Raw genomic sequence first — 21,827 nt, 5'->3', positions numbered from 1 at the left:
AGAGAAACAAGAAATGGGGAAAGGATTCCCTATTTAATAAATGGTGCTGGGAAAATTGGCTAGCCATAAGTAGAAAGCTGAAACTGGATCCTTTCCTTACTCCTTATACGAAAATTAATTCAAGATGGATTAGAGACTTAAATGTTAGACCTAATACCATAAAAACCCTAGAGGAAAACCTAGGTAGTACCATTCAGGACATAGGCATGGGCAAAGACTTCATGTCTAAAACACCAAAAGCAACGGCAGCAAAAGCCAAAATTGACAAATGGGATCTCATTAAACTAAAGAGCTTCTGCACAGCAAAAGAAACTACCATCAGAGTGAACAGGCAACCTACAGAATGGGAGAAAATTTTTGCAATCTACTCATCTGACAAAGGGCTAATATCCAGAACCTACAAAGAACTCAAACAAATTTACAAGAAAAAAACAAACAGCCCCATCAAAAAGTGGGCAAAGGATATGAACAGACATTTCTCAAAAGAAGACATTCATACAGCCAACAGACACATGAAAAAATGAAAAAATGAAAAAAACTTTTATTTTAACTTCAGGGTTACAAGTGCAGTTTTGTTACATAGGTAAACTTGTGTCTTGGGGGATTGTTGTACAGATTATTTCATCACCCAGGTTTAAGCCTTGTACTCATTAGTTATTTTTCCTGATCCTCTCCCTCCTCTCATCCTCCACCCTCCAAAAGGCTCCAGTGTGAGTTGTTCCCCTCTATGTGTCCATGTGTTCTCATCTTTTAGCTTCACTTATAAGTGGGAGCTACATGTAACTTATTTGATTTTCATTAGCTTGCTAGGGGTAATGGCCTCCAGCTCCATTCATGTCCCTGAAAAAGCCATGATCTCATTCTTTTTTTGTGGCTGCGTAGTATTCCATGGTCTATATGTACCATGTTTTCTTTATCTAGTCTATGATTGATGGGCATTTAGGTTGATTCCATGTCTTTGCTATCGTGGATAGTGCTGCAGTGAACATATGTGTGCATGTGTCTTCATAACAGAATGGTTTATATTCCTTTGGGCATATACCCAGTAATGAAATAGCTGGGTCCAGTGGTATTTCTGTCTTTTGGCCTTTGAGAAATTGTCTTCCACAATGGCTGTACTATTTTACACTCCCACCAACAGTGTAGAAGTGTTAATTTTTCTTCATAACCTCACTAGCATCTATTTTTTTTGACGCTTTAGTCGTAGCCATTCTGACTGATGTGAGATAGTATCTCATTGTGGTTTTGATTTGCATTTCCCTAATGATCAATGATGTTGAGCTTTTTTTCGTATGATTGTTGGCCGCATGTGTGTTTTCTTTTGAAAAGTGTCTGTTCATGTCCTTTGCCCACTTTTTAATGGGGTTGTTTGCTTTTTACTTGTAAATTTGTTTAAGTTCCAGAAGCAATTGCAACAAAAGCAAAAATTGACAACTGGGATCTAATTAAACTAGCTTCTGCACAGCAAAAGAAGCTATCAACAGAGTAAACGGACGACCCACAGAATGGGAGAAAATTTTTGCAAACAATGCATCCAACAAAGGTCTAATATCCAGCATCTGTAATGAATTTAAACTACTTTTCATTACTCTTTGCTGAGAGCTCTGTAAGGATTTAGTCATCTCTTCATCTTAGTGAGGCTATTGCTGAAAGAATGAAGCAATATCAATAATAATGCCTTACATTTATAATAGGACTTTAAAGTTCACAGAGAACTTTCACACAGATTTTCTTTTTGCTCATCTCAGCAACCCTGTGAATTAGGTGTGGCAGCAGGTATTAGCACTTTTATTATGCAGTAAATTTAGAATCAGACAAAATGTGTGACCAGCCCAAGAACAGTAGATTTTTAAAAATGTGTTCTAAAGGAGGCAGAGAGAGAATTAAGCATGCACACACCCTACTGCCACCAAGGAAAGCTTTTTAGCAGAAGTCTGCGCGTGCCCCACCTTCCCTCCTATTATCCAGAACAATCCTGCAAGATTAGTTCCCATGCAGAAACAGATCAATTATTTACTGTAATATAAAATGAGATGTCCCCTGTGGGAGGCTGCTGAGAGGGACTGTAAAACTAAGGCCCTGAAATGAAAAGGGCTTTTGAAACCCAAGACTTTGCACTTCAGATAGAGTGGGTGGAAGCTTGTTCATTTGACTGTCTTCACTTACCCCTCCCTCACCTTTTCCCACCCCTGCATCTAGTCGATTATTAAGCCTCTGGTTTGGCTGCTTTATTTTACATGTAGGGCTACCCAAAAACTACCGTACAGTTCCATCGCTACTGTCTTTTCACAACAGCAGCAGGCTTTGGGGATGGCCTTCCTGCCCCTTGCTCATGCCATCTTTCACATGCCCTAAGAGCTTAAAAGTCTGTAGGAGTTCAGCATTTTCCATGGGATATAGTCCATCCTCCTTAGCCTAGAACATAACACTGTAGATCTTGACATCAGCCTACCATTCCATTTTTATTTCGCTGCCTCAGTGGTGGTTTTCCTGCATGGTTAGGGGTCCCTTAGCATTCTTTTCTGCCTTCATACCAGCCACTGGCTCTGTTTGGAATGCCCCTCACCTCAGCATGGGAGCCCTCTTGCCCCTGTGCTGAATGAGTATTGGTTCTTTAAAATTTGGCTGTGTTTTCCCCTTTCTTCTCCTTTTTGGAAGTCTTTTCTGACCTCCGTTGCCTGTGAAGTTGGCCACGTGCATCTTTGTGGCTCATAGCATCTTCTCCAGAGCTCCTTTGTGAAGCTTCAAGTAGACCGTGAGCTTTCTGAGGACAGGGTCTGAGGCTTAACACCTGTTCATGCAGGGCGTGACCCCCTGTAGGGGATTACAGTAAACACAGTTTGGCTGAATGTTTGGCCTCACTTCACAGTGACCTCAGCCACCACTCAGGAGCATTTGGCCTGACAGCCAGTATGCTGACTCCCCAAAGATATTGCTAATTAGGAGTGCTATTGAGGTGGTCTGGGATTTACAAAAATGTTTTCTCTGTTAAAGGATCATTTCCAATTGAGCTTAATTAGGAATCTGTAATAATGGAGAGAAACACAATTTTTTCTCTTTCCTTTTTATACTTGAAGAAAGTCAGAAGCATAAACTCCAGATTATGGAGTTCAGTTCCCCTTGATCATGGATTTGTGCTTTTGCTGAATGCAGACAGTGTAGAGTTTTACCACTTACCTAATGCAGGATAGTCATCAGAGTCTGCTGTATTAAATTGGGAGCACTCTTATGGAAATATTTGCAAACAACCTGTGGATTTGTGCTTCAAGAAATTAGTAAAATCTTCTTTGTAGTTGCTAAGGTACAGGAAATAACTTTTAGGGCTTGTATGATACACTGCCAAGAAAAACATTTTCCGGGCTGTCAGTCTTTGGTCACACACGTGCTACGTGTTGATTCCTGTATCCTATTGTAATTGTGGTGGCCTCTCAGCCTACTTTCAGCAGTTTGAAGGTATCTGTTTTCTACTCCCTATATTTACTCATCCATATCAGTACCCTTTAAACTAGAAATTAAGGTTAGTTTGCTGTTACCTTGTCTGTGTATGGGGGGGTGGAACAATCAATGGAATATGTGTTTGTATAGAAAAAAATAATCATTGTCTTGTTTTTCCTACATTCCTTAAAAATTTTACAGCCATATTTCTTGATCATTTATGCCATTAGAACCATGAGAAGGTGATATTTGAAAAGATATCATCTTTTTAAACACAATCAATTTTAAGGAAAATAGTGGAACAAGCATATTATATAATATAGTCAATAATGTGGCTAAAGTGGCTATTTGAGTTGACTGAATTTTATTTTTGTGATAGTTATTTGTCAAATGAGAATGACCCTAAGTATCAACACATCAGTCAAAATAAAGTAAATTAGTTATTTTGAACTCACACAGCTTTTTGTGAGAAAAATGAAAATAAGGTTTGAATTTTCTGTATTACTACTCTTTCGTGGTAGAATACTGAGAATTAACCTTTATTCTAGATTGTATTCTATTCCATAGCTTACAAAATCATTAGCATGTGGCTAAACTATTGAGTTCTTCCATTCTCCTCATTGAAAATAAAACGTTTATTTTGCTTCTTGACTTAGAGATATCACAACTGTAATATTCCTGTATGATTTTCTATCTCGATGTTTAGTAGTAGAGTCAGGACTGTAATCTTGGTTTACGTGTTTTATTTTGCTTTATGTTTCCATCATATCATACTGTCTTTCAGATTTTCACATCATATTCACCCGGGTATTTGGAAACTTGGGGAGTGAATGACTCTAATGGTCAGCTGGGATCTACTTCCTGGATCATTTTGGCTGTCAAATACACACAGCACAACTATGTATTAATTGTGCAAAGTCAGATGAGGCAGTGAAAGTCACTAATCTCATTCTATTTGCTTTCTAAGACCAGGTCCCCCATTATAATTAATCCATGCCTTATAATATCACAGTTACATGGGTTTGATTTCTTTATACGCTGGCTATAGTAGTCTTTAAAAAACTTAAACTAATGAAGAAGGGGATATTTTAACTGAGTCTAAATAATTATTTGAAAAGGATGTTATAGAGTGAATGGAGAGTTGGCCGGAGGATGGACTATGACTTTTAACTGTTCTGTATAATAAGGGATTCCAAGATTCCAAAACTGAGCTATAAGGGAAATCTAAGAAATGCTGGTCGCCTTAGTTACAGTGTTTTTGTTTGTTGGTTTGTCACAGACTGCCTTTTCAAGGTGTGCCCTATGAACCGATATTCTGCCCAGAAGCAATATTGGAAAGCCAAGCAAGCCAAACAAGGGAACCACACCGAGGCAGCCTTGCTGAAGAAACTACAGGTAAGGACCAGGCTTCCAATTGTCTGGCTTAGGCTAACCAAGTACAGCAATAACAATAGATGTATTTGGAGCTTTCTAGCTTTGTCCTTTCACCCAATACACAGAGGTTTAGAATACATATAGCAACACATTGATAGTAGAAGGGCTTTTCAAGTAATAGGGTGTGACCATTTATTTTCTGGCATGTAGGTAGCGCATTATTGCTGCTGTTTTTTAGGGTGTGCCAGACTAATTCAAAGCTTCCCATCAAGATGAAAACCAATTCAGAATCTCTGTAAGAATATTAAATCCAGTTATATTTTACTTGACATAATCCTTCATATTTTTCCTGAAAGACTATGGAGAAAAATAATTGAAAGACCATTGTTTATGGTTTGTCTGAGTGTAAATTCGATAGAACTTAATTTTGCCTCATTAAAATTCCTGGTACTTTCAGAATTAAGAACTGTACTTCTCAAGACTTTGGAAATTCTCCTATTATCCTGATTGGCTTTTCTAGCAATATACCTTCTTAAAGTAATTTTATAAGAACAAAGAGCCTAGTACTTTTCTGAAATGTCCAGCATAAAAGTGGCCCAAGACATGTTGGAGGGCATTTCAGCGTACATTGAGAAATCTTCACACTGCGTTATAATCATTTATTTAATTAGTGCTCCCTTTGGGGAGTCATCCACTCCCCAAGTTTGCAAGTACCTGGGTGAATATGATGTGAAAATCTGAAAGACAATATGATATGATGGAAACATAAAGCAAAACAAAACACCTAAACCAAGATTACAGTCCTGACTCTACTACTAGCCTATTTTATTCCTGGCTATAGTCTTGTTCCTAAAAAAATATGTCTTTGTCAGTTATTGTACTCTGTTTACTATATTTCCACACTGAATATTTGATAATCATCTTATAGCACGCTGCAGAACTGGAACAAAAACAAAATGAATCAGAGAATAAGAAGCTGTTGGGAGAAATTGTGAAATACAGTAATGTTATACAAGTAAGTATTTTATCTTAAACGAAGTATTTTATGGGGAGTTGGTCAATAAGTTGGCAGGAAAGCCAAACTGCATTGAAATTTTGAGAGACAATAGTTTGTTCTTTGAGGGGAATTATAGATGTTGTGATGTATTGTAATGTATTTAGTTGATATTCAGTGCACTATTCTGTATGTTTAAGAATAAATCTGATATTTACACATAAAGAAGTGATCTTATCTGGATGCATGCACAAGTTACTACATCAAAAAGAAGAGGGTCAGGAAACAATTTCTAAAGGCCTGTTCTAAAATAGTCCTTTAGCTTAATGGGACCATGTTTAACGTACGGAGCTTAGCTTTTCATTTTGTGAAGAAAGAAAAGTTTTCACTTTCAGCTGGAAGTCATCCTTGAATTGTTATTCGAAGGTCTTCTATTTCAATTAGTATGCACACTCTGTTTTATCTCAGCTGCATTCCTTTCCTGTGTTTCATTTAGATCTTTTTAGCTTCTTACTTGGTTATTTGCTAATATATGCCCCACCTTTTTCAAAAAAGAATGTCAGGCACTTTCCAAAATGCAGAGCATATAGTGAGATAAAATAGAAATAAATAAAGCAATTGGGTCACAGGGAAAATCATGGTCGGATGAATAAACTGAAATCAGGGGTGAGGCATGTTTATAAAAACCATGTTGTAAAGTCTGGTAAATTTTGACTTGAAGGCTTTTTCTTGCCCACTTAGCCATAGGGAAGCATAGTCTGTTACAGCATTGGCTGGGAGATTGGCAGCACAGAGCCAAATCAGAGGTCTAGAAGCACAGCTGTTCCCAGGAGTAAGACCAGGGAAGTGTTTCTCCTATGTATCCTCATAAAGAGAACACTGTGTAATATAGTAAACAATAGCCTTGACAACTTCCTTACAGTAAATGCTACAATGAGGCATTTCATAGAGCTGTTTTTTAAAATAATATCCCTGATATTTTGTTATTGGCCAATGGCAAAATGCCAGAGCGCAGGGCAGTCAAAGCAGTGCACTGTTGGGATAAGATGAGAGAAGCTGGGTCGGCAGCTCCCTGAATGTATGACTTAATCGAATGATGGATAATGTGAAACCTGCAACCTGAGTGGGCTGGATGTCCCTGGGGCAATCCTTCATAAATAGAGTTTCTCTTAACCGAGTTTTGATTAAATGTCAGCAAGTGGAACTTATGTTCCTTGTCAAGTACCTGAAGTGCAGATGTTAGCTTGGTCAGTGAGGGGCTGAGCCATGTTCTTTAACATGGTGGATCCCAAAGGCCAGCCCAGGAGGGTTTCCATTGGTTTATGGTAACATAAGGACCCAAGAGTATGATAATGAGCATTTCAAAATGCTGATTTTTTTTTTCAATTAAAGAACTGTCCTTTATTTTGAGATAATTTCTTTCTTATATTGTGAATACTAAAATGACCATTGTTTTTTGAAATGATTGTAATAATAGATGGAAAGAGTATTTTGTTTTGGTTTTGCTACTCAGTAGAATCATGTTTTGGCAAGATTTTGTTCACAAAGTCCAAAAACATCTGAGAAGTGATGCTTTTACACTCATCTGGGAGGAGGTAGGGTCAGCATCCCCTGGCAGAAGGTATAGAGCCTATTTAGGATGAGCAGCTGCCTCTTTACAGAGGAAGAATCAGAGCTGACTGTGGGCAGGGCTGGTTAATAATACTAAGTGGGCTGGTGCATTATTTGAGTTTCTTGGCCTTTCTTTAGTATATGCTGTTTTGTGGCTGTGCAGGCATTGAGAAAGGATGTGCTTTTGGGGAAACTCAAGGTCTCCTTTGGAAAACCTAGTTTTAGCCAGTATTTATCAGTAGATGAAAATCATTCGGAGGGGTCCCCTCTTTTTGTTTTTTTTTGTTTTTTTTGCTCCCTATTATGCCCATTTCATTATGAAGCAGAATTGGGGTGAAGGGGAAGAAGAACCCAAAGAAAGTCAAGTAGGAAAGATGGTGAGTGTGGAGGCTGAAAATACTCCTTTGTTTAACTTTCACCTCAAGCCGTGTTAGATGAATATATATGTATAAAACATATGAATGTAATTATCAGAGGAGAGCAAAGAATAAAGGTGGTAATCTATGTCTTTTCCCTATAGCTACTGCATATAAAAAGCAACAAATATCTTACTGTCAACAAGAGATTGCCTGCTTTACTGGAGAAGAATGCCATGCGTGTGTCCTTGGATGCTGCGGGAAACGAAGGGTCTTGGTTTTATATTCATCCCTTCTGGAAGCTGAGAAGCGAGGGTGACAATGTATGTAATATGCGATTAAGAGGGAAATAGTGGGTTCATAAAGAAAATAATTCATAGTAAGAGGATCCAGAAAGTACAAAATGAAAATATAGATTTTACTCAATACATGATTTTTATGTTAGTATCTACTAGGTTACACATGTTTATTTATAGTACAAATTGTGCTCAGAAATCATAAGACAAAGTTCAGATTCATTTAAAATCTTCCAGCTAGAATTTGTGTGAAAGAACTTAAGCAACCTTAATATTGGCTGAGACTTTTAAAAGAGAAGGAGAATTTACTCTTTTGCCTAATCAGGAGGGAGCTTGGTCTGTGTTTAGGAAATAGTGTGTGCCCTTTGAATGAATGGAGTGGCACCGTGAATCATGACAGGATTCCATTTACTGGCTCTATGGCCAGCTGCTGACAGTCTATAAGGTCTTAAAAGAGATGGAGTAGAGGAGCTGCAGGTTGGCATCTGCTCATTGATGACAACTATGTTTATGATATGTTGTGGACTGGTTGGGGCACTGAGGCAGGAGAATCACTTGAGCCCACCAATTCAAGACCAGCCTGGGCAACATAGTGAGACCTTGTTTCTAAAAAAATTTTTTAAAAATGTTGTGGAATATGTGTGTATTGCATGTAAATTTTAGTGGTTGCTAAAATATTTTCTGCTACTTTATAAAATAGAGAATAAATTATGAGAAATAGTCAATAAGATCAAGAGTGTGATATTTTTGTGTGTAATAAATAAAATATTGGGTGAGAGTCCATAGCACATGGATGATGCTCAGGAAATGCTGCTAGACACTGAGCGCTGAATAAGTTTCATAAATACCTGCAAATATTGCATCGGGGGATCAGTAGTTAAGATTTTAAAAAAATAACATGAATTCAAAGCAATATAAAAGTATAATTATTCTGATGGAGTTTTTTTTTTCAGTTGAAACTTTGATTAAATTTTAAATGTGTTTTGGATATTTCTTGTCTTAGGAATGTCTTTATAGTGAATCTAATTTTTCCAGTGAATTTTGAAGTACAAATTCAATTCCACAGGATGCAAGCTTCTGGATTTAATTTGGTTAATAAATTATCTGGTGATGTCTTCCTTTGGTAAGGTTTGGTAGAAGCATGGCATGCAGGAATGTGATGCACTTTAAGTCTTGTGTTGGTTGGATTTCTTAAAAAAAAATCTTACTTTTTTTTTCTTTTGACATCAGGTGATGTGTGCTGTGAGCATGATACACATTTTAGTTTCATTAAATAGTTCATTACAATCAACTCTCAGTTGTTCAGGGACTGATTATGTAGTTTACGAACAACTTGTGCCTTTGAGGCCCTTTCTTGCAATGCTTGTTCCCATCCCCAGCCCTCCACTGAATAGTGTCCCTGTCTACAGGAGGTCCATGAAAATTAAATATGAAAACAAACAAAACCTGAGCTCAAGCTCGGAAGGAATGTGATGAAATAATTGAATGAATTGGAGTTTTTACATTAGTTGTGGATTATATTAATTCATCCTATCTGCTTATTTATTCATTTTATCTATTCTTTTCCTTGCTGCTTTTACACAGTCAATAGAGAGTTGAATGTAATGAACTATTTCAAATAATTAGTTGTACTGTAAAAACAAAGTGAAACAAAACCTACCACCCAAACACTCAATCTTGGTGAAAATGGACAATGTAATTGTTAAGTGCAATACAGGAGTTCTCCTTATCTGGATGTGCTTCAGAAAGCATGGCTGAAACAACCTTCCACACTGCTTTTTGCTGAAACAGCTCACTGTTTTTGTTTGCCACTGTGTAGCTTTTGTGTGTAATTATGGTTGCTGAAAGCATAAGCACACCCACAGCCCTATATTGGTCACATAAATAATTGTATTGTAATACTCATTTTTTCCCCCTAAAATAGGTAGCATATTTCTAAAATATAAACTGACTATGTGAAAGACAGTTGGAAATACGGTCACTTCATAACCAGTGGTTCAACTACTACTGATTTTCCTTAAAAACATATTAAATTAGAAAGAGGAAATTGCAATGTTTAGAGGACTTTTAAAATGCTATTTTACTGTTTAACAATAGATGAGGCCGGGCACAGTGGCTCACGCCTGTAATCCCAGCACTTTGGGAGGCCGAGGCAGGCGGATCACGAGGTCAGGAGATCGAGACCATCCCGGCTAACACGGTGAACCCCTGTCTCTACTAAAAATACAAAAAATTAGCTGGGTGTGGTGGCGGGCACCTGTAGTCCCAGCTACTCAGGAGTCTGAGGCAGGAGAATGGCGTGAACCCGAGAGGTGGAGTTTGCAGTGAGCCGAGATCGCACCACTGCACTCCAGCCTGGGCGATAGAGCAAGACTCCGTCTCAAAACAAAAAAAAAAAGAAAAAAGAAAAAAAATTAGCTGGGTGTGCTTGTGGGTGCCTGTAGTCCCAGCCACTTGGGAGGCTGAGGCAGGAGAATGGCGTGAACCCAGGAGCTTGCAGTGAGCTGAGATTGTGCCACTGCACTCCAGCCTGGATGACAGAGTGAGACTCCGTCTCAAACAAACAGACAAACAAACAAACAAACAAAAAACCCAAGAACAATAGATGAGGTTTTAAGATGATATTTTAAGATGAGGTTTTCACATCCAGCAAGACGTTCTATGACCCAAATGAAATGCAATAAATAGGGTCATGATTGTCTGGGAGAAAGGAAACCCTATCTTCAAAAGGAAATAGTTCCTACTTCTTAAGGGCAACTTTATGATATATCTTATGGAATTGTGGGATGGATGGTTTTGGGGAGAAAATAGACTCATGGATCCCTCTACTTTCAGCTGTATACAAAGCCCGTGATTGCAGTTGAACTGCAAAGTCACTAGGGACAGCTATGAGCAGAGAACATAAATATTTCATTTTTCTTTCTTTCTTTTTTTATTTTTATGTATCTTCCCACGGTTGAGTAGTTAATTTTTCATTTTCAATTTTGATCTAAGAAATCTTGGGTTCTTTACCTTTATGGTAGGTTTTAAAAGGGAATAAAAGTCAGATATTCTTTAAATAAAGAGAAAATTTTAACTCTTGAAAAAAGAAACTCTTCAAACAGCAAGTAGACTTCGCCATTTTAGAAAAAATATGTGCCTTGAATTTCTAGCTACGGTGGAACTAGAACCCTGGGGTTTAGATTCCTACTGTGATGTTCTTTTCACCATACCAGGTGCCACTTCAAAAGAAGGGTAGCTGCTGGTGATGTTATATCCCTCTTTATTTTCAGCAAAATCTCAGCTTGAATCTTACATGGCTCTTACATAGAATCAACAGAAGTGCTTTTGGAATTGCAATTTATAAAAAACATGTTTGTGTACTAGAGCAAATGTGATGGCTGATCCTAGGATGTGGCAGAAAATGTCTTCACCCTCAAATTCTTTTTTTTTTTTTTTTTTTTTGGAGACAGAGTCTCACTCTGTCCCCCTCAAGTTCTATATTAAATACATAGCAGAAAGCACCTGACCCCATCTGTGAATCACGTCCTGAGCTTCACTATTCTGAAAATACTACCATATTCCATATTTGCTAAATTATCTAATTAGGTATGAATTCCGTGAGAATAGGGACTACTTCTTAGACCTTTTTGTTTTCTCCCTGGCACTTCTTAATATTCTTTTTATTTCACATGATTGGTATTTTATCCATTTCACTTGCAAGTTTTATTCATCTTGCTTAGGCAAGGTAATCATTGTCAAGAATAAGAATGAGGACCTGAAAACTACTGAATTAATATTAGATTCTACTTACGAATACCATTTTTATGAACCACTGGAAGCTGTTTCACAGATATCAAGGAACGTTTTGGCTATATGATTGGTCTCTTAAAAATATATACAATGTTAGGCTGGGCACAGTGGCTCACACCTGTAATCCCAGCACTCTGGGAGGCTGAGGCAGGTGAATCACCTGCGGTCAGGATTTCGAAACCAGCCTGATCAACACAGTGAAACCCTGTATCTACTAAAAATACAAAAATTAGCTGGGTGTGATGGTGCACGTCTGTAATCCCAGCTACTCGGGAGGCTGAGGCAGGAGAATCTCTTGATCCTGGGAAGCAGAGGTTGCAGTGAGTTGAGACTGTGCCACTGTACTCCAGCCTGGGTGACAGAGCAAGACCCCCATCTCAAAAAAAAGAAAAAACTCTCCCTCTCTCTCTCTCTCTCTCTCTGTATACACACACACACACATATATACTTATATATGCACACATTTATATATATTATATATATTTAAATATATATGTATTTAAAACCATATATATATATACATACACATAGCTTTATGGGTGGTGTTTTGAAATAAATATATGGATTGACCCAAAACTTACAGACAACTATAGTAAAATAGCAGGACTTAGAGCAGCTAATGTAGGTGCAACCAAAAGTATTCTCGAATTGGAAGGACATGGTTAAAATATGTCATTATATTTAGAAACTTATTGGCTAGGATTTACATGGCACAGATGATAATAAAATAGTCAACCGAATCCAATTGTTCTTCAAGAAATTGGAAGTTCAGAACACATGGACACAGAGAGGTGAACAACACACCCCAGGGCCTGTCGGGGGTTGGGGGGTGAGGGGAGGGAACTTAGAGGATGGGTCAATAGGTGCAGTAAGCCACCAGGGCACATGTATACCTATGTAACAAACCTGCACGTTCTGCACATGTATTCTGTTTTTGTTTTGTTTTGTTTTGTTTTCTTTAGAAGAAATAAAGAAAAAAATGTAATTGGAAGACCAGATGCAGCACTGGCAAAATGTGGTATCAAGCTCCCAGTACTTTAGAGTATGGATGATGACTCAGGCCTCTACATGGCCCTGTGACTTGGAGCTGCCTTGGTGTCACGTGCAACAGCACAAGTTTTCCTAGGGAGAAAGGGGATTGGGAATATGCTTACGTCATGTTGACTTTCATTTGTTTTTGCTCATAATTTAATTTTTAAAAGGGATACCAATTCATGGTTCAAAGATAGAAAACAATGTAAAGATATATTGTGAAAAATCTCTCTTCTACTTTTTTATTTCATTTGCCCAATTTCTACCCTTCTTCTTCCTCAAGTGTGCACTGGAGACATTCCTTTATGCAGATACTCCTATTCTCTCCCTCACATTTTTATACAAATGAGCATACTACATGCCTTGCTCTGCCTATTCATCTTTTCACTTAATACTGCTCCTTAATGATCTTTCCTTAACTGTATATAGAGAGCTTCTATGATGAATCTTTGTGAGTTACAGCATCTGACTACTTATGGACGTGATGAGTAGAGACCAGTCCTGTAAACAGCAGGAGCTATTTCCACAAACCAAAGCGCAACCTTTCTTTGGTTGGTTGGTGAGCTTGAGGCTTCTCTATTATGTTTTGATTGCCAGATATAGTTTGTGATAACAGTACCATATGTGAGTGTGGACTCCTCCGTATCATCCATGTGAGGTTATCTGATATCGAAAATATGAAATCATGTTTTTTAAAGTTTGGGTTTAGATTAAGTTACACTACGTGGAGAAGTTCTGTTTATTTGTATCAACTGAATTATGATTTGTTTTTTCATTTATATATCAAACTAATTCATTCTAACATTTACTTGGTATAAAATATACAAAGAGAGGGTTTTGGTTTTCATTTTTGAGATAGTGATCATTCTTTAAGTGAGATTTTATTTACTACCATAATATGTCTTCTAAATAAATTCAGCAACGTAAGTAACTTTAATAATGAAAATTAAACTGTTCTTTGTTATCATGAAGAAAGGGTAACTTCGATTCCCCACAATTTGAGTTATGAATAAAAATACTTAAAGATAAGGTGGATATTGCTACAATAGCATACATTTAAAAATCAATTAGACTTACTTCTTTAGAGGACTTTTCCCATAATCAATTTTAGTTTTTATTAAAAATGAACATCAGGTTTAAGGAGCGATATTAGTTTAATGTATTTAAGATATGAGTGAATCAGATGCCCAAGGCTCAAACACAAAACGTATTTCTACAAGGTCATGCCTAATCCTGCATTTCCTGAATTGAGCTGACATTAGAATTTTTAATACACTTCTGAGACTATGGGAAGATCAAATATACTCATCTCTCATCGCAAAGATGATACAAGTGTATCACATTTTCTGCTTGCTTTTGCAGTGGTTCTAATATTTGGATAGATTGCTTTTTTTTTTTTGGGGCGGCAGATGCATTTACTCTCTCTATTGTGCTTGTGGCATAAGACCTCATGGATGGGGAGGGATAATGGCCTATTTATTGACTTTAAGAAAGCTCTAACTGAAATGGGAGATGAATATGAAAAAGATCCACAGTAGCTTTCTCAATCCAGACTGATAGGCACTATGGGACATGCTTCTATGATCATTTATTAGAAGATATTTTACCTCAAAGAGAAAAAGAATTGAACGAAAATTTGTGTGAAGGATAAAAGAACCAGATGTCAGATCAATAACGCGGACTCTTGTGCAGTTATTTCTAGCTTCAAATATAGCACCAAAGATCCATGTAGTATCTCAATTGTGATTTATTTCTGCTTCCTAGATTGTTGTAGGAGATAAAGTTGTTTTGATGCCTGTGAATGCAGGACAGCCACTACATGCCAGCAACATAGAGCTTCTTGATAACCCAGGGTGTAAAGAGGTAAGTTCAAGTGGAAAAGGAATGAATGTGTTGATTTTTCTCATGAGACAGAGGGAGAAAAAAGTAATATGGTTTCTTTCATTGTTTTCATGAGCATAATCCCAGTTATTCTAATTAATATCCCTAAGGTACATATAGCTATGATTAGCTATTGCTATTTTTGGATGATCTCTCAGAGATACTTGTATTGAGCTATATACTTCATTATCCAAAGTTGTCTTTAATTTCTTGTTACTAGTTGAACTAATAATTTCTGGTAGAGAATGGAATCTGTAGTCTTACAACTTTGAACATTTCTTCATTTATAGGTGAATGCTGTTAATTGCAACACCAGCTGGAAAATCACTTTATTCATGAAATATAGTTCCTATCGAGAGGATGTATTAAAAGGAGTAAGTATGTGCTACATAGGACATTTGCTGGAGAAATGAAGGTAGTCTTACTGAAATGCTAGATGCAAAACCTATGTATTCACTGGTGTTCATAATTTAGAATGTGACTACACATGTTAATACTTACTCTAAGTGTTTTACTGAATTTCCCCCCCACCAATATTTTTAAATGTTTAAATAAGCATTAACAGCCAAATAGCTATAGCAGAAGGGCCCAGAGTATCAAAACCAGAGAACACCTTCTTCTCACATGTGTGTGTTCAGACGTCTCTTGACTTTTTTTCTAGGGGGACGTTGTTAGATTGTTTCATGCGGAACAAGAGAAGTTTTTGACTTGTGATGAATACGAGAAAAAACAGCACATTTTCCTTCGTACAACCTTGCGCCAATCAGCTACTTCTGCTACTAGTTCTAAAGCGCTGTGGGAAATAGAGGTATGTAAATGCTTTTTGGCACTTAATAAATATGTAGATCAAAAAGGCAAGATTCACTGGGCCGGTTGTTTTATTGTTATAGGCATCATTTGTGATAGAATCATAAAATAAAATAATTTTTGTGAACCAACTTGTGCCTATTCATTGCTGTGACCAGTTTGAAAGGAAACTATTTCCTAAGCTGTCTTCTCTGTGGTATCTCTCATTTTTTCTTTCTCTCCTTCTCTGTCAAATACACACACACACACACACACACACGCGCGCGCACACACATTTTAAGACGGTACATTACAACCTTTTAACAAATCAGTAGTGAAATGTCAAGACTAGTTAGACTGAAGACCATGTGCCTCAAATGGCACTGGAGTCAAGATAGAGTAGGAGGCCTCACTTTGAGGAAGGTTGATGCCAGAACTACTCAGTCCCTGAGGAGAACAATGTTTATTTCTTCTGTGGATGCCATTTCTATTGGAATCAGGAGACCCATAGTTAAGAATTCATTCATCTTTTTAAAAGTGTCACTTAAATGTGGAACATGATAGAGTAATTAAGGAAATGTAATCTATGGATTTTTCCTTAAAGGATCTTTTTATAGGTGGAGGAGATAAGATCTACAGAATTGCCTATGAACAAGAGATTTACTAAACATCTAAGCCGCTAGCTATGGTTCTCAACCATTTCAAATTCTTCACTTGCCCTCAATTTTTAAAACATATATTTTGTGATATTCCCTTTAATATTCTAAAATGAAATTTATAGGTAATATTATTTATATATTCTAATAGGTAGAATTAGCATAATGCTCAAATTCTAAGATAAAGAAAAAATAAAAGGAAAATACTTTTTAATATAATAATATGTATTTCAACATGAGAATGACTATCTAAACAATACAATATTTATGCCTATCTTGGATGGATATGTTTGGATTTGAGAGAAGTGGTTGAAGAGGATCAGAAGACAACCCATCCAAGTACAGGAAAATGAAAAAGCAAAGGTAAATGTGGGCCCTTGAATGATAACCAGTGTTAGGAGACGTAGTAGCGGAACAAACTGAAAAACGGAGAGATAACCATAATCAAAGTAGGGATAATACTTCAGGCAAATTACTGACGAGATGCAGAAAATGAGGAAGTGTGATGCCTATGCAAATGAGCTGAGCCTTGTTTATAAATATGACACTGAAAAAGAACTCTCTTAAGTTTATGACATGGTTTAGAATCGAGACAAAATTGTACAAAAGAACTTGTCTTCTATCTGAAACTCCACAACGTATTGAGGAATAATTTCAGTTCCTAGCATGCAGATGGACTTTGGAGACCTAATCATCAACAGGTGATGGAACTGAGAAGCTCTGGGGAAAACAGCTATGACGAAGGCTACTAACACACGAGGCTGCATGAAACCCCTCCCAGAAGTCTGCCTCATTCTTAAGAGTAAAACTGAAAAATAACAGGCCATCCTAAAATAAATACATAATTACAGCATGCATTTTCATACCATAAAGTTCTTAATATTCTGCTCTTTTTAAAAATTTAAAAAATACAGAGGTAGCAATAAGATGAGATATTATTTAAAACTCTGTTAATGAAATACAGTGAGTTACCTGCGTTTGATGTGTCTGTGCTTATTTAATATTGGTTCTGAGTCTGTTAAAAGGAGTTTTGAAAATTCTCTCATATTTTTGCTTTCAGTTTTATAGCTTTTGCTGTAACTGTACCACTGCCGTGAACCCTTTCCATCAAAATGCATAGTTGGAAATGCTGTGAGACATTGAACAGAATAGAGAACGAATAAATAGTTTAATAAGTTTGAGATGTCTTTACTTCATTTAAACGTCCCTCACCATAATGAATTTCATATAACTTGATGTAAAATGTTTTTACCTGCTGATGTACTGAAGTATTGCCAGTTTATATCGATGGTAGGCTTATTTCTGTCTGAGATTTGAAAGATGCAGGCTTCAGGACGTTTCTTTATTATGTGCTGTCACAGTTGGGCTTCAGTGAGGAAGTCTGAGGACTGTACTTACCCAGCATAAGCATCAGGTGTTTCAAGCAAGAGGGAAATTATGTTCAACATGATTGGAAGGGCTGGGGAGGAAACGTGGAATGGGGGACATGGGCTTATCTGAATGCAGATAAGCAATGCAATGACTGCTCCTCCTCTCAGCCTGCAGGCCTCTGCTCACATGCTGAGGGGTCCTTACCCACGCACCTTGTAGGAGCGGGCACTAGTCAGCTGCTCCCACTGTTACTGCAGCCCAAAGAGGAGCCTCTCTTCTACTGTCCTCTGCTTTCCATTCTAACGGGAATATCCTCAGAGCCCCACTGGGTGAGGCTTTCAGCCCCTGTGATGCGGGGGAGCACTTAGCAGGGTGGGGCTGGTCCTGAGGGCCACACACAGTATTGATCACATTCTGGAATTCCCTGTAAATTGCTGTGTAGATAATATCTTGGTCACTGCATATTAAATGCCAATAACATCCCTCCAAAATCATTGTGATAAACAAAAACACCCTCCCTTCCAAATCTCTAGAATATCCCCGCTAGGGAACTGTACTGCCCTTGCCAGACCCACTGATGTATACGAGAGTAGTTCTTGAGATCTTCAGATTTGTTAACCTTAGCAATTATATACAAATCACGAAGTGTGTGTGTGTGTGTGTATTTGAGACAAACATTAGATTTTATCAGATTCTTGCAGATATCTCTGCCTCCCCCAAAGAATTAAGATTTCAAACACTGAGAAGATCACAGTGGCCAGTGTGATTAGCAAAGGATTTGTGGAAGAAATGTGATGTGAGAATTTGAAGGATAGGTGGGCTTTTGGCCACAGAGGGAGTGTTTTGTAAGACCTCAAGGGCTTTGAAGTATTTTCATAATTATTATTTTATCTGGGTTATGAGAGTATGGGAAGACAGTTGCTGGAGTCTAGCAAAAGGCATTAGCAAGTGAAGTATGTTAACATACAGAATTCACGGTTGCAGCAGGAGCCAAAGGGTGGTCAATACTAGCAAAAAGGATGTAATGTGCTCAGGGAGAGTCATGAAAGTTATCCTAGCACTCTGATATGCCTTATGATATTTAATCTTCACAACAATCCTGTGAATCAACCCATTTTGTACACGAAGAAATAAGGCTCAAAGATGTTAAATTCCTTTCTGTGGTCATACCCCAGTAATTGGTGGACCTGGGACTCACATGCCTGAGTCTGAGTGTAAAACCCGAGCTTTTCTGCCACCCCATCCCACCTGTTGCAACCAGGTGTGTCAGAGCTTCTACTGCGTTCATTCCCAGTGAGCCTAGGGACTCTGCCTCTGGGCAAGGCCAATTCAAAGACAGGTATCAAAAGACATGCTGTCAATAAAAAGCATGTATGGAAAGGGTCAAGAATTAAGTAGTTTAGACCTTAGGCCTTGACATTTGTGATTCTCTCTTCCAATCTGCGTGGCTTTCTCATCCTCTAGGTTTCAGCTCACATGACATCTCCAAGTGGCCCATACTCATGATGGTCATATCTAAAGTTGCCTTCCCTAGGTGCTCAATCATGCACTTCTCTTGTGTCATTTCTGGCACTTGTCAAATCTTACTTCTTTGTTCGCTAGCTCTCTCTTTTCCATTAGAATGGAAGCTCTAGCTTTATGCACTGCTGTGTTTCTCTTCTCTTGAAGGTACTTGGCACATAGTGGGCTCTTAATGCAATCTGCCAAGAAAATGTTTGAAAAACAAAGGGAAGAAAATCTCAGTGTTTCCACTTTGGTCTTGGAAACATGTCTTTCTGAGTAAAGCTGTGTTTGCAGATGTAAGGCACGAGTGTCACGCATGCACGAGTTAACAACTGTTATAACATGTCTCTTGCTCATTTATGGGGAATTTTGTTTTTCTGCCACATTATACTCTCATGGAAACTTATATTAGGTTTGACAGATCAGCACTAACAGGAGGGCGGACATGTAAACTGTTGGCATTTGCTTGCCAGGAACATAAATATTGTTTTGCCATTACTGTTGTTGCTCTCTTTGTAGGTGGTTCATCATGACCCATGCCGTGGGGGTGCAGGACAGTGGAACAGCTTGTTCAGATTTAAACATCTTGCAACTGGAAACTATTTAGCTGCAGAGGTAAGACTGATGGATAAAGTGGTATTAAGTTTCTGACTCTGAATTAGTGAGAGAGGCAATTGGGTTCTCCACAAGACATTATATTTGCAGGAACAGTCATTATACAAATTTGATTGTTGCTTCTAGTATTCTGGATTGGCATATAAATTATTTTTAAGATGTAAATGCTAAGAGAACAACGATAATAACAACAAAACTCTGCAGTTGGTTTACTGGAAGGTCAACTGGAATGAGGCATCTGATTTGCATATGTATGTGATGTGGCCTAAATTTTCTATTTAGCTTCACCTTTTCAGAATGTCCGCATCAGAGATATGATGAGTTCATTGCTCATGTCATATAGCCTAGCTAGCTTTGGGTTCATCTGCAGTGGCCTCTTTCACCGTGGGTGGCTTTTATTGTTCAAAACGTTGGGAAGGAAACTGTTTTCTTCCTAAAACTGTCAATAAAAATGGTAAAAACATACAAAAGCTTTTTCTTTATCCACTAAAAATATGTTGACAGACAGATATGAAGGCTATCAGAAGATATGAAGGATGGGCGGAAATAACATCATGGAAGTTTTATAAATGTTTTAATTAAAGTTTGGTTATCTAATTTAAAAATAATTTTGAAGCTAGTTTTTTCCAGATGTATGAAAATTTCCATTCATGGAACTGTGCTGGGCACTTAGAAAGCATTTGATGACTACTTTGTGAATGGATAGAGGATGGGAAGAAGGAGATTTCCGGATTTGTATGTGAGAGGCATTTGGAGACATATTGGGCAAATTAATCACACTACACTCCAATTTCTTCTTCTGGAAAATGGGGAAAATCAAATTTATTTCTATTTCTCTTAACTTATTAGAATTAAATGAGGCAAAATGCTTGCAGACGTTGTGGCTTATGGTAAGCACAGGGTAAGTGATGCTGGCATGACTAATTTTTTTTTTTTAAGACAGATTCTTGCCCTGTTGCCCAGGCTGGAGTGCCATGATGCACTCAATCTGTGCCTCCCAGGTTCAAGCAATCCTCTTGCCTCAGCCTCCTGATTAGCTGGGACTACAGGTTCATGCCACCAGGCCTGGCTACAGTTTACATTTTTAGTAGAGAAGGGGTTTTGCCCTGTTGGCCAGGCTGGTCTCAGACTCCTGGACTCAAGCGCCTGCCTCGACCTCTCAAAGTCCTGGGATTATAGGCATGAGCCACTGTGCCCAGCCTAATTTTATGTGATAAACAGGGATTATTTTTACTTTTTAAAGTATCTAACACATTATTTAGTGCTCAACTAGATGAAATACAGCTTTGCAATTTACAGTCTGTTTATAGTATAAATGGTTTAAAGTAACCCTTTTGAAAAACAACTCACTGAAGCAAAAATCATTAGTAAGGTAGAGAACCTTGTCTAAAATAAAAATTACAAAAGCCTAACTAGATATCCTATAAAAGATAAGAAATTAGGATTAAAATCCTCTGGGATCTTATGTTAGTGGCTCTTTTCCCCAATTCACTTTTCAAGCAAATCTACTGATGTGCTGTAGAAAACTGACATGATGTACGTGTATATTACTAGTTTTCTTTGTTAATTTCTATAATTAAAACATGTATCATTTGATGCATTCAAATGATTAGATTTTTAAGAATTAAATTGTTCATTAATCTTAGTGAAGACCCAAGATTTCAATACATACATGAATTAATTAAAAATGGAGAAGTAGAAAGCAATTCATTCCTTGAAAAGATTTGAAAGACTGTCTTTCATCCTGTCTCTAGAGAATGCAGCTTTAAATGCCAGGTGCCGTCTCGTTCATTAAAGAGTCTGGTGTATTTAGAGGACCTTTTCTTTGACCTTTAATACTTTAGATAACATCTTTTTTATGGTCTAGTGGGAGGAGGAAAATTAAGTATTAAGTACATATCTGAAAATTGAAAGCTAGGAATTTATTTTCTACTGATTTTAACTAGTGTAACAGAATGGGTGCTCTGTGTTCTAATATCAAAATAGCAATCATAGTCTCAAAATCCTGGCATCCATACATTGGTGTTTTGTATCTTCTATGTCAGTTGGGACAAAATCTGGGTGTGCTCATGTCTCAGGATGCTTGTCCTTACTGGTGTGAAAGTGTCTAGAGGTGTGGCCAAAT

At 37.6% G+C, this 21,827-nt stretch overlaps 2 protein-coding genes across 22 annotated transcripts in view; one reads left to right on the top strand and one right to left on the bottom strand.

The window, feature by feature from the left end:
* The window catches only part of MED21 (mediator complex subunit 21), a 1,150,573-nt gene that overhangs the window by 311,313 nt on the left and 817,433 nt on the right, over positions 1-21,827 (bottom strand). The window lies entirely within an intron of this gene.
* Positions 1-21,827, top strand: part of ITPR2 (inositol 1,4,5-trisphosphate receptor type 2) — a 495,967-nt gene that overhangs the window by 94,656 nt on the left and 379,484 nt on the right. The window contains exons 3-9 of one of the 2 annotated variants that reach the window (XM_050746648.1): positions 4,715-4,830; positions 5,738-5,824; positions 7,935-8,093; positions 14,655-14,753; positions 15,062-15,145; positions 15,433-15,579; positions 19,607-19,702. In XM_050746648.1, coding sequence (XP_050602605.1) covers positions 4,715-4,830; positions 5,738-5,824; positions 7,935-8,093; positions 14,655-14,753; positions 15,062-15,145; positions 15,433-15,579; positions 19,607-19,702 — 788 coding nt within the window. Of the gene's footprint in view, positions 1-4,714; positions 4,831-5,737; positions 5,825-7,934; positions 8,094-9,130; positions 9,190-14,654; positions 14,754-15,061; positions 15,146-15,432; positions 15,580-19,606; positions 19,703-21,827 lie in introns of those variants that run through there. The other variant, XM_050746649.1, reaches the window with a different exon arrangement.

The sequence above is a fragment of the Macaca thibetana genome, chromosome 11, assembly GCF_024542745.1.
Source record: "Macaca thibetana thibetana isolate TM-01 chromosome 11, ASM2454274v1, whole genome shotgun sequence".
Lineage (NCBI taxonomy): Eukaryota > Metazoa > Chordata > Mammalia > Primates > Cercopithecidae > Macaca > Macaca thibetana.
Note: the sequence above shows the minus strand (reverse complement) of the source record. Positions and strands in the feature narration are given on the sequence as shown.